Source organism: Hylaeus volcanicus, chromosome 8, assembly GCF_026283585.1.
Source record: "Hylaeus volcanicus isolate JK05 chromosome 8, UHH_iyHylVolc1.0_haploid, whole genome shotgun sequence".
Lineage (NCBI taxonomy): Eukaryota > Metazoa > Arthropoda > Insecta > Hymenoptera > Colletidae > Hylaeus > Hylaeus volcanicus.
The window spans coordinates 12442899-12456202 of record NC_071983.1 but is presented as its reverse complement, the minus strand read 5'-3'; the positions used below and the strand labels follow the sequence as shown (position 1 = coordinate 12456202).

At 35.9% G+C, this 13304-nt stretch overlaps 1 protein-coding gene across 2 annotated transcripts in view; it reads right to left on the bottom strand.

Moving 5' to 3' along the window:
- Nucleotides 1–13304, bottom strand: part of LOC128881457 (uncharacterized) — an 84349-nt gene that overhangs the window by 18775 nt on the left and 52270 nt on the right. For both annotated transcript variants that reach the window (XM_054132502.1, XM_054132503.1), the window contains exon 3: nucleotides 6443–6672. In XM_054132502.1, the coding sequence (XP_053988477.1) occupies nucleotides 6443–6672 (230 nt within the window). The remainder of the gene's footprint in view (nucleotides 1–6442; nucleotides 6673–13304) is intronic.

Genomic DNA, 13304 nt, shown 5'->3' with positions numbered 1-13304 from the left:
TGTGCTTTTTCCACTGGTTCGATATCTATATCTCACGGGCGAACTACAGTAAGTTGAAATATTGGAAACCAGCCGTGGCCCGCGGTTTCACCTGCGTGGAAAATACTATTCTTATTCTATATTACACGTTGAATTCGAAGTTTCTAAATACCATCTGATCAAATTTCACCCGGACTGGTCCATTTAAATCGCTCGCGTAAACTGAATCGGTAAAATATTTTTTTTTCCAGTTTGGTATAACCTTCTTTGACATTCGTGTGAAGTGCGCGCGAGATACGTCCATTTTTGTGAGTTTGCCAGTCATTTGCGTACGACGTGAAAAGTTTGTCTGGCGATTTTTGCTATGGAAAAAAAAAATGGAACAACGAGTTTGCTTGAAATTTCGTGTTTCCGATGGAATTACGGCTACGCAGTCTTTGAAAATGTTATAGAAGTGTTACGGGGAGTCTACCCTATTGAGAACTCAAGTATTTAGTCGCGAAGTCGTAGAAAACTTGCCTCGTGCGAGTCGTTCATCCACCTCTGTTAATGACGATAATGTTGAAAAAGTGAAAGAAATCGTACTTGGAAATCGTCGGGTTGGCATTAGAGAGATAGCAGAGGCTCTCAACATTTCTTATGGATCGTCTCAACTCATTGTGGTCGATGTTTTGGGTATGAAGCGCGTTGCCGCCAGACTCGTACCGAAAGATCTGAATCTTCTAGCATTCTAGCCTGATTGTGACTAAATTTTTAGCCAAACACGAAACAAAAGTCATTGCTCAGCCACCGTACTCGCTAGATTTAGCTCCCTGTGACTTTTTTCTGTTTTCGAAATTCTGTTTTCAAATTCAAGAGGGACTTTATCTCCACAGTAATCACTATAACCTTGCTGCTTCTTTGTACCGAATAAATATCATTAATAATCCTAATTGTAAATGCAACGTATACGCCGAGGACTTAGACCACGTATTATGTCAATGCGTTCTACATGACTCTCAAAGTGCTAAATTAGTAAGCAAGCTACGGAAACTAAAGTTCTATCTACCATTAAAAGCAGACATCTTTTTGCCAAACCTAACATCAAAGCTTGTTTATATACTTTCCAATTCCTAAACGATTGTAACCTCCACTTATACCATAAAAAAAAGTACTATCGTGAGCTAACACTTTGTTAACCTTTTGTACAATCTGTAAAGCCAAAATAAATCTATAAAAGGTTTCAAAGGCTCAAATAAAAAAAGAAACCTGCCGTTTAAAAAAATTTTGAATTACAAAGCAACGTCTTGGCAGTTGCTGCAAATGTCAACAAAGTCACAGTCTCCGTTTGACTGTGATAGACCGTGGTTTCGCGATATTTACTTGTCGTTGATGCAAAGAACAAGGGGCCTGAAACAAGACAAAAGCTGTAACAAGATCAGACAGACTCGTGGCCACGTGTATCGCATTTAACGAAGGGCAAACTAATAGTCCAGTCCCCGTTAAACGTCAGAATGATTAAAGATCAGACATAAACACGATGTTTGTTCCTGAATGTCGGTGGCTCATACCGGAGCCAGCGAGATCGACGAGGTTTGTCTCGAATTGCCTGAAGCGGGGACATTAGTATTCATTCATAACGTGCATAATCACAACCGTTAGACATGCGCCTAATCGACTGTAGCGATAGAGTTACGATTCCTGCGCTCTTCCTCGTTTATTATAGATTCGTATCGGGCTGTTAGATTGAATCTTGCTTACAAACACCGACCTTTCCATCAGAATCTTTTCATTCGCAATTACTCCATGATATACGTTACAAGCCAGTTACAGGTTTCAGTCAGAATCTGGTTTTAAGCATGAAAAATGTGAGCAAAGTGAAATACTGGTAATTGATAAATGTACAGATTCACGTAATTGTAAAGAGTACACTCGAGCTTCTATTCAGCTGAGTAAATTACTTAAGAAGTCATGGAAGATACGATCAGATTATTTGTCAAAGAAAATAAAGATTTTCCATTCTTTACACAGTTTTTGTTGGAATATTTACTAAACAGCAACATGTCATCCTACTACAAAAATAAATGTGCTGAGAATATATGTATTATATGTTGTTGGAGGGCAATGTCCATAACATCGCATAGGCCCAAACACTCTGCTGTGAAGATCGACGGTTTACTATCGATACTTTTTTTTTTGTCCGAATATCTAAATCGTAACAAATACAGGAGGATAAACGAGAGGTACGTGTCTCGACAGACCGAAGTAGTTTTCTTTTTGATGGTTGAAAACCATTCTGGTTTCGTTTTTCACTTTCAAATGTAATCAAACGAAAGTGAGCAAACGATCGAAGACGATGGGAATGATGGTAAACCGGAAGTTGGGAATGAATAAAGACAAAATGAGGATAACTGGGAATAAAAGGGATACGTGTAGGCCATAGCTATGGATACGTTTTGCATTTGATTAGATTGGTCGCCGAGCTACGAGATTGGTTTTGTGTTAATAATATATTAGTTTTGCCTTTCTTGTATTCTAGTAAGTCGGTTTTTAATCACTGTCGTTCGATCTATGATTGAGGATCTGTAAGTTTTTTTTTTGTTTTCTATTTTTATGTTAAGCTCGCGGGAAAATGAATGACGAAGTCATACAAAAACTGGTTACGATGGACTCAACGGTTAGCTCGAGCATTCAACAGTCACCGTGAGAGATTAATTAACACGTTAGAGACGAAAACAACCGACTCATGATTTTTTACGAGTTGTCGAGGAACGATGACAGCATCCTTGTTTATTTTACTTTCTTGATTAATTGAAATTTCTGAAACCTAATGATTTGGAATTTCCATAACGACCTGAATGTTCGTAATAATTTTACTTCTATTTTTAACTCTATTTTGTAGGACTTTTTGCGAAATTTTTCCAAAGGAATCGAAACACTTTTTTATATAATTTTGTTTCGCACAAACATTCACTCATATTTGACGTATATAAAATAGTTTTTTCAATACAGAAATAGTCAATACTCTACGAGTTGTATTTTGCTTTTTCTTATCCCTTAAAAAAAAATTGCCTTATTATTCTATCTTTATTCGACCGATTATTGAATTGTGTTAAATATGATGACTACAATCTCCGATTTAAGGCTTTATAGAACAGCAAATGGCCACGTGTAAGGTCGATGAATTTGTCTAAACAAATGCTACAATGTTATGAATAGAAATATGTAAGTTTCCATAAAAAAAAAATTAATTTATTTTTTAAATCTCCCTCATCACTTCACTTACATCAAAATTATTTACTTCGTACAATTTTCCTCTTTGAACCAAACAACTTTTGTCAAAACATTTTTTTGATAGCTCCATCCCTCGTGAGATATTTAACCACTTCGATTTAAGCGAAACACCCTGTATATACTCGATTTCAGTCTTCAGTTGATTTACCTGCTAGTTTCGTCACTAATTACTTCGAAGATGGTTCGATATTTGAAAAAGATGAAGCATAAGATATAGATGAATACGAGCACGATCAGTTTTCCATATTTCCACTCATTCGTGACAACTTTCACAACGCTTTAGGGAAAAATAATAAAGAAATTTTTTGCTGTATCGGTCAACCTGTAAACGATCCTGCATGAATTTTTCATTTCCAAGCTGGTCAAAAACGAACGTAGATGCGGATGTTAATACGGTCAACGCGATAGGTTAACGCAAACAGTAAATCAAACGGATGGAATTAGTATCGGCAGAATTTCGATAAGAAGAAGTTAAAATTGTCTAGAGATATCAAGGGAAGTTTCGCTTCCTCAATCGCATGTTAAGAACGTGACCAGATGTAATGTACGTGTTTACTTAGCCGCGATTAACTGTAAAACCCGAATCGACGGCTATTAGTTTATCTTCGACGCGTTCCTGTTTAACGCGAGAAGGTTCAACGACTGTCAGTTAATCGGGTGACCAATCGAAAAGGAATTTTTACGAGCTGTACGAGATTCACGCGGATCGAGGTCCTCTTTTTGAGAAAAAAAAAGAAGGAAAAAAAAACAATAACAAAAAATGCGTAAAAAGTAACTGTGAATCCACGGGCTGTTCTTCCTGTTCGATCGGTATCGAGAACTTTCAAAGTCTTCTTGTCGTTAGTTCCAGCGAGAGAGCGCGAATTCAGCTTATTTTAATTGTTCACGGATAATCAACCGCGCGTTATTCCGGGTAACCGCTGAGAGAGTGGTTGAAAAGTTTTCTTCGAAAGCGAATCTCTTCCTTCGCTTTTAAAGAAGAATAGCTTTCCAGCAATCATTTTCAGTGAACGATATTTATAGCGCAGTGGAGAATATCCGTGAGAAAACAAATTTCTGAATTTAAAAAAAGATGTTGGCCATCTATTGAAAAAAAAAAAATAAATAGACAAAATTAGCTTCAGAGAGAAACAACTACATCGAGCTATAGCAATTAGTTTTCTGACTAGAATGCGATTTGGATTATATCGATGGGTCGTATACTTTTTTCCACAAGCTGTTAACCGATCTAAAAAGTGTCGTTCAGAGATAAATACATTTAAAGTGTTTCTCGACATTAGTTCTCGATACTATCTACCGAGAAATGAAAGAAAATAAGAGAATCTACGTGTAAAAAAATTTAAGCGCAGTGTCTATTTCACGATTGTTCCGTCGACATGCAAGCATTTTTTTTTATGTAAACGATAATCACTCATTACGTAATAATGTACATATCAAACTAAAATAATATCCGGGTATTTGGTATCAGATTTTGTTCACTCACTTTAGTTCGAACTTTTATTTGTACGTTTGATCCATTGCTTTTTATTCTATTGTACAAATCAAGGTTTACTTTAGTGAATTAAAGGTAATAGTTGATTTGGTGGGATACACGAAAATTTTGGATGCGATCGTAATAATGGGAATTCTAGTTCTAAAATTGGTATCAATCTTACAATTTTGATCAAAATGTAGGAGGTGGTTCTTAAACAACTAATTGACACGATCTTTTTGATCGACAATCGTTCATATTGAATGGGAGAAAACCGCACCTAAAGTAAGGGGCTGAAAACCATTTTTTTTTTTTTTTTTAGATGACTTGCAAACTAGAGGAGGCAGGATAAAATTTGTTTAGTAACTTATGAGGGGCAAAATAAAGAATAGATACTTTGTATGGGTCTTCCTCAGAAGTTTACATTGGAAAAAACTATAAAAATATCGTGTTAGATGGAAAATTGTATGAAAATATTTGCACTGTTCTTGTATTTGATAAGCTGCTAAGATTCACACTTTTTTTTATGAGCAGCACAGGTAGCTGTAACCTTGAATTAATTAAAGTCTCGCTTAATCACGAGATGGCGGATGTTTATGCAAATGCATATTTAATATGCGGAATATATGCAAAATGTGTAGATGTCATCGTGCTATCGTTATCTGTATGTTAGCACATCGCATATATTTTAAGTAGTATATACACGGTGGAGAATTTAAATGGAAACATTCGAATATCTGTCATTTATGGTTTATGAAAAAAAATTTGTAAAATAAAGTTACACTGTTTGAAGAGGCCTATGTTACGATGGGACCATTTTTTACTCAAGATCATTTTTTAAAGAAATTTCAAGGTCATTGGCATTTTTTTTCTTAACGGGATAGCGTAGTTTCATTATTTTCATCCTGTAGCTGATCAAAAAGCAAATTCGAACGTGTATAAAATTCCGATAAACTCAGACTCTAACACATTTTATATATTATACATATTTGAATTAGATTTTTTATCGGCTAGAATTACGAAGCCAGTAAATTCGACCCACGTATTTCGAAATTCCATTTAAAATTACTGATTTGATTCCGGCCAAAATCTAAGTTGATGATTATTGAAGTAGATAACTAATTAAATTGATAAATTCTGATAAGGATTTTCTATAATTTCAGTGATATAGCAATGTCTATAATAGGCATGCGTCGATCGTTGGTAGTTGTAGTGTTCAATGTAGCTTCTGAATGGGTTTAATATCAACCTCTCTTAAACTGGCAGGACCAAATCGGCAGAATCACATCGGACTGAGTGCAATATTTAGTACCTATTTTGTACTAATTTGCACCACAAACAGTAATTTTGTACCGCGTGCCATTTTCGACAAAATCGTGGCGCTGCTAGCTTAATATTAACGTTACGATTTTCTTGAAAGCGGTGACAGGTACAAAATTTCTCTTGGTGGTACAAAGTAGTACAAATTCAGTACTGAATGTATTCGCTTTGATTCTTTCATTTTTATTAATTTTCACGCGTGGTCCTGCTAGCTTAATATTAAGCTTAGCGGCGTCACGATTTTTTCGAAAACAGCACGAGGTACAAAATTATTGTTGGTGGTGCAAATTAGTACAAAATAAGTACTAAATATTCCACCAAGTCCGATGTGATTCTGCTGATTTGGTCCTGCCAGCTTAAGAGAGGTTTAATATCAAGTCGACAGCATAGTTCACCAACCTTGGAAACGCCAGCCTCAGGTCCGCTCTAAGCTTGTTCAGGAGCTCGCTGACCGACGTGAATTGTCTCAAGGTCATCTCGCCGCTTCCGGAAGCGTAACCGGAACTCGAACTGGTTGTGGACGGCAGGGTACCATGCGAGTCTTGCACGCTTCCTAATGGACGTCTTCCCCATCGCCTCAATGCGATCGCGTAGTCCTCCGCGTTGTACGTAGGCGGTCTCAGACGCTCCTGAAAAGAAAATTGAGATATTGTATCGATTCTGAATATTTCTGTCTTCTTCTTCGAATATTTAACACGTTCCTATGTTCGTCGTTCGCGATGCTCCTAATTTCGTTGCTCGCGATAGAACTAATACAACGACGTAATTCGTTTAGGATAGCAAGTCTACGATCAATTGGGAAGCCTCGACAGTTTTTAGCTTTTGAAAAGTGGAATTGGTACAGTGACACTGATATTTCTATCAAAAAATACAATGTGCCGAATAGAATTTTGTAATAGGAATCTATACTTGTTTCTTAAATAAAATTCTATTGTATATATAAAAGTATATGTACGTCCATTAAAACGATAATATTTTATACATATATAGTATAGTATGAAATTGTTTTTTTTACCATCTTACTGTATATCCTATTTATTTACTTTCTTACTCGCTTCTTTACGGTTTATTCTCTTCTCATATATTTTTAATGATATCGCTCGAAAATCGACAGTAAAAATAAAACTAATCTTCTTCAATATTGATATCTATTTTAGAAAGGTTCATGAATGAACAGGCTGCAAGTAAATTATTAATGAATCTAGATTCTCCGACTAATTGTAAGCGAATAATACTTTATAGTATGTAATACTATTAAATTCACTTGTTATTGAACGATATAAATATTTTCCCAAATTGGGGAAACTAAGGAGTAAACTTATCGTTTATTATAGTATATTCCTTTTGTCAGTATTATTTGTTTAGTAAATAATTCTCTACTAAGCTTGGAACCAATCTTTTGCTTCTCTCGAGTTGTGCCACTTTTGAAATACATGTGCGACGTGTATAAATTTTCATACAATGACAGATAAATTCACAATAAATCCGCCACTGTACGTTTATTTCAAGTATGAAATATTTGTTTTTACCACGCGAGGAATCGCCAGACTCTATATCAGACTTTCAGACAAAGAGAAGTATGCCCAAGTCCTGGGAATGCGTTGTAAATCGGCTTGAAGGATCGAAAATTGGTTCATCGATATTGTATTTATTTCTTGGTACCCCGTATCGAATGAATCGCGAAATCGACGCAAATTACAGTCGCGTCCAACTATGAAATATTCATGGTAGAAAATTGGAGAAGGGATGAAGTTAATTTCACGGCGCTTCGAACCATAAATCGGCAGAATTACAGTCCTTATCGCCTCGAGGTCCATAGGTTGCGGTCTACGCAAGCTGCCGGCCGTGGCGATTGATTCTTCGTCGAAACCTTGATCGATCGTGAAAATTAATCCATCGGCATGAATCCTCATCGACGCCAGTGTATTTACGGGGAAAGCCAGTAACCAGAACGGTTAGGCTTGCACGCTAATTATACACGTGGCAAAAATCTCAGGTGCTTCTGGTATTTCTACATTCGATCTTCCTCAAAGATTCGTTGGTGGAAACTTCGAACTCTTATTTTTTTTTTTTAAATTATTTATTTATAACGGTCGCATGAACACCAAGGTCCTTAGCGACCACGGTATAACACATAGTTACAAATTAATTACAAATTAATTGCACAATACGATACAATAGTTAAACTTTTTTATATAAGTCTACACTTTTTAAAAATGAAAGAGTCGCAGTGATATTTCTAAGACTGTTAAGGCAATCACCGAGATCTGTCGGAAGTTTGAAATCTATTCGTTGAGATTGGAACATTGGGCAGTCAAGTAATACATATGCAATAGATAATTCAACATTGCAGGAATTACAGATCGTACAGAACTTAGGAATCTAACGATCAATTTACGTTGAAGGTCGCGCAACTTTCTAAGCAGTCGATCAAGGATATTCTAAATAAAATCACTCGATCGGTTGCGGTTTGATGTAACGAGAAATCGAGTTTCTATTTCGTGGCCACCCCATATTGATTTGCGAAAAGCGAACGCAACCGCAAATCCTGCGTATCTTTCTTAACGTTTCTTCTTTGTAGGACATACACCGTGATTCTAACATTAGCTGAAAAAGCTACGAACTGTAGAGGATCTAGGTTAGTCTCTCGAATCATCAAGTACGCTCTTCGGTGTTTTCACTAGCTGATATTAAATCCGCCTTTCATTTTTCTGGGATGAACACTTTTCTAACTGGCAAAGTAATGGATGAACAGGATACAAGGCAGATCGTTGAAGAATTGCTACATGAAACAGTACACAGCTGCTCTAGATTCCTGAATGAAGAATAGTACCCATATATGTATACAGGGTGAGGAACTTAAAACAGGCCACCTAAACAATTCGCTTACTTTTATCAATAAAAGAAAAACTGTCGAACAAGTGTTGTATCATTTATACACTTCATGCTCCTTTTAGAAAACCTTAAACTTATTTTCAAAAAGAAAACTGTCCACGCTTTGGATATGTATGTACAGAAATATGTATACATATATACAGGGTGAGGTACTTAAAACAGGCCACCCGAATAATTCGCTTACTTTCATCAATAAAAGAAAAACTGTCAAACAAGAGCTGTTTGATTTCGGAGGGCACATAACGACATGTCAATAACTTTTTTATCAGTGGAAGCGTAGAGGAGATATGAGGGTCGACTCTGTTTTTTAAATAGAATAATATAGTTTCCTATAGACAATCTGATTAGAGAATTTCAAAACGAATACTAAAGTTACTGACAAACATTTCATAATTTCCTCGCTAAAGGTTACGCGAAGGCCAACATATTGCACCTCGCTGGATTCGTTTTTTTATAAACTATAAAACTGTTGTGAAATTGTGCAGTCCCATTAAAAAAAAAATGATGAGTTTGAAATCTCGAGGAAAATGACCTCGAGGAAAAAATTCAGCCCATCACCGTATTGGCGCTTTCGAACAGAATATTTTCTCCCCCTAACATTTTTTCTATCATACAAAATAAGCGATGTATTTGAGGTGGTAAAGTTAGGTGAAATACCCTGTATATGTGTACTATTAAATTTCTTACATTTTCATAACTTAGATAGTTTTGTAAACTGGAAAAAAAACCGTGAATGGGTAAGATACAAGCAAATTATTAACGATTTGCCACGTAAAAGAGTACACAGTTGCTCTAGATTCTAAGGAGGAAGAATAACACATACATATATGTGTAGATATACTACTAAATTTGCCTTTCATTTCCGTTGTATAAATACTTTCTCGAGTTAAGAAAACTAATGGATGAACAGCTTCACAAAATCATGAAGCAATTGTGACAAGAAACAACATAGTACAAACCTATTCTTGATTCTGCGAGTGATGAATACTGTGCACACTGCTAAAGTCTTTTCCGCGAATTATGAACACTTTCCTAAGCTGGGAAAAGTTATGAATGAACAGGATACGCGTCATTCATGAAGGAATTGCGATATGAAAGAATACACAGTTGTTCCAGATTTTCTGAATCGAAAACATTATACAGGTACACTTATAAAACTCACATTTTATTTTCGTGATATAAACACTTTCTTAAATTAAAAAAAAATAATGAACGAACAGGACACAAGCGAGTCATTAATAAATTGCGTCATATAGGAATATACAACTGCTTTAGATTCTCTGGACGATGAGTACTACGTATAGTATTGAATCAGCATTTTATTTTCACGGTTTGACAGTGTTTTAAATTGAGAAAAGTTACGAATGAGTGGAATATAAGGAGATAATTAAGGAAGTGCGACGTAGAACAATACCTAACTGTTCCAGATTCTCTGATTGAGTAAGTACTATGTACGTATACTATTAAATTCACATTTTATTTTTACTTGTATGAATACTTTTCTAAATTGGAGAAAGTAGTTAATGAGTAGAATAGAAGCAATCATGAAGGAGGTGCGACACGGAACAATGAACAGCTGTTATAAATTTCCTAAGCGAAGTAGTATGGCAATTTCTGGTTAATATCTTCAAAATATTTAACAGTTTACATATGGAAGCAATTAATATCTTGGTAGATAATGTTTTTGAAGCGTCCGAACTGAGGAAGGATCCTATTAAAATGACGGAAAAATACGAATCAAATGATTTCTATATAAAAGAATGTTGAAGTACTGTACCATAATTTGTATACGAAATCATGGAAATTCAATAAGAAACATTTTTAATAACTTAAATATAGACGACTTTTTCGAATACTCCAAAAGATTTTATTTCAAAGCGTTTACCTGAATTCTAGTACTTATTTTCCTACACTGTATTTAACTAATACATTTGATAATGTAATTGAAACAAATTTGGTTTTTCTAAGCAGATCTTTAATTACAACTTTAATAAAAATAGAGTCAAAATGGTCTGTTCTATGTTGACCATTGTTCTCTTTTGACCATTAGCCTATTTTATTCATCTGAAAATAAAGTCTCGGGAATTGACTTAAATGATACCACTCGAGAATGTGGAAGGAATAAAAAATAAAGTACATGGATCTGCGAATTATAAAAATTGATGCCGTAGAATTTAAGAAATATTCCACCATTATAAATAAACAAAATAGAAGCTTATTCTGGAAGGAACTCATCTATTATGAGCTATGTTTAACTATTTAAGTAATAGACCAAGATCGATATGGGTCAATTGTACTTACAATTACCGAAGACTATCAACATGATACTACGAAAATGAATACTCAGAAATGAATAGATTCGGTGTGAAATTCTCAGCGTGCGACTTAATAAGACCTCGATGAAATAAATTCTGACCGTCCAACGTAGAAAGGTAGGATACCTCGGTGGTAGACTTCGGTGCTGGTGGCTTCAGAATGCGATCTCGTAGGACGGTCGAGGTCGTTGACAGTCACGATCAATCACCTGCTCGTTCGTTGCTGGTATCGACGATGATAGGCCATCATCGTTTGATGTATACGGGCCTCGCTTGTAACGACGCGTTTTTTAAACAGCGATAAAGTAATTAGAGTTCCTTTCCGGGATGTATGGGCTATATCGTAGACGCGTACATACGCAAATCGTCTAATGACGATCGTGATAGAGTAGAGGTGTGCATAGATCAATCATATTTCGTTTGACTCGTCGGTCCAGACGAACGAGAAACGTTATCTTTGGACAGGAAATCGTTAGGGTGAAGAGTAACCGTTGCAATTGTGCGGGTACAGTGGAGACTCCTGTATCCAAACACACTGTTATCCGAATAGATGGTCTTGTAGCAATTGTTACAGTCCTGTGTTGCTAATGCAGTCTTTGTTCCATAAGAACTCGCAGCTGTGTGAACCTGGCACTCGACTTTTCAAAAATTAATTTCTTTTTATAGAAAATGATAGTATTTCGTTTGTACTTGATTGCACCGCCGATAGTTTCGTTTGTACTTTCATCAATTAATAATTAAAAAGAATTCGAAAAATGGTCAGCACCCGACATTGAGATTTTTGAAATCTGTTCTTTCCCCATTCTTTAGAATCGTTTGTACCTGTTTGTACCGCTTTTCGTTTCGTTTGTACCTCAATAGTTTAAATTATATAGCAATTGTTGATCCAAGAATCTTGTCAATCTAAGCTTAGCATTCGTGAAACTAGAATGCTAAGAAAACGTCTCGAGTTGCTAACAGCTACCAGAAAAAAAGGTCTCGCGTGCAAACGGTTAATATAAAAAAAATTGTATTACTTGAACACGTACGACTCTCTATTAGCTCGAATAGAGAAGACTATCGTGATTGGATGTCACGTAAACGAAAGTAACGTTAATCAAACCCAAGGGGGACTTAAAAGATGATGCGTGTATGGAATCACGCGAAACAAAACAAACTTAGGCGCAACCTACATACGCGAACGTTACGCTTTCTTGGGTCTCGTTACCGGTTACTGGTTTGTCATCGTCTCCTGTCGTTTGAGAACAGCGAGCCGACTGGTACGAAGGGAAATGCATATTTCCAGATCGAGAAATTGGACAGTAGCCTACGCTTGATCTAATTTCCACTGTATGCACGCGTACGTTTCGACTTCTACGAAGAATCCTGGTAAAAGTTGCGACTTTCACATGAATTACACGGGAATTGAAATTGGTGTCTCGAGTAAGAATTCCGTATCGTTAGTGTTTCATGGCCGTGACGTGATTCTTTCTGTTGTAAAGAGGACAGTAATCATTTTCGGTATAAATGTTTAAGCGGATCTTCTCGTTTGAAAGAAGTGGCTCTTCAAAGTGGCGCTTTTACGTCAACTTCTTTCTCGAACACCGTCGAGCTCTTCGACATTGTGCACGTTTATTTACGCATATTTCGAGAAGACGTGTATCATTCTATACGAGAAAATATTAATTTGTCCAAGAAGTAGGTAACTTTAAATTTAACGAGAAGAAAGACACGAATTCTCGATGTTCCTGACATTTTTCAATTGTATTACTTGAAAAGACAAACATAGTACACTTTGTCTAGTTCTGATGAAAGTAATTTTGCGAAAAAAAGACGGCGTTGATCTTGGAATAAAGGAAACTGGCCTAATAAAAATTAAGTTTTGATTTAAGTTCTAAAAAAATGAAACTTCAACCAGCCAGTTTCAGGATTTTGTTTTTTTAATAACAGTGTAGTTACGGTAGACGTATTAATGTAAATATTTAAAGTGGACTACGTTATTATTTAAAAACTGGAGAAGCGTATGAGAGAGAGAGAGAGAGAGAGAGAGAGAGAGAGAGAGAGAGAGAGAG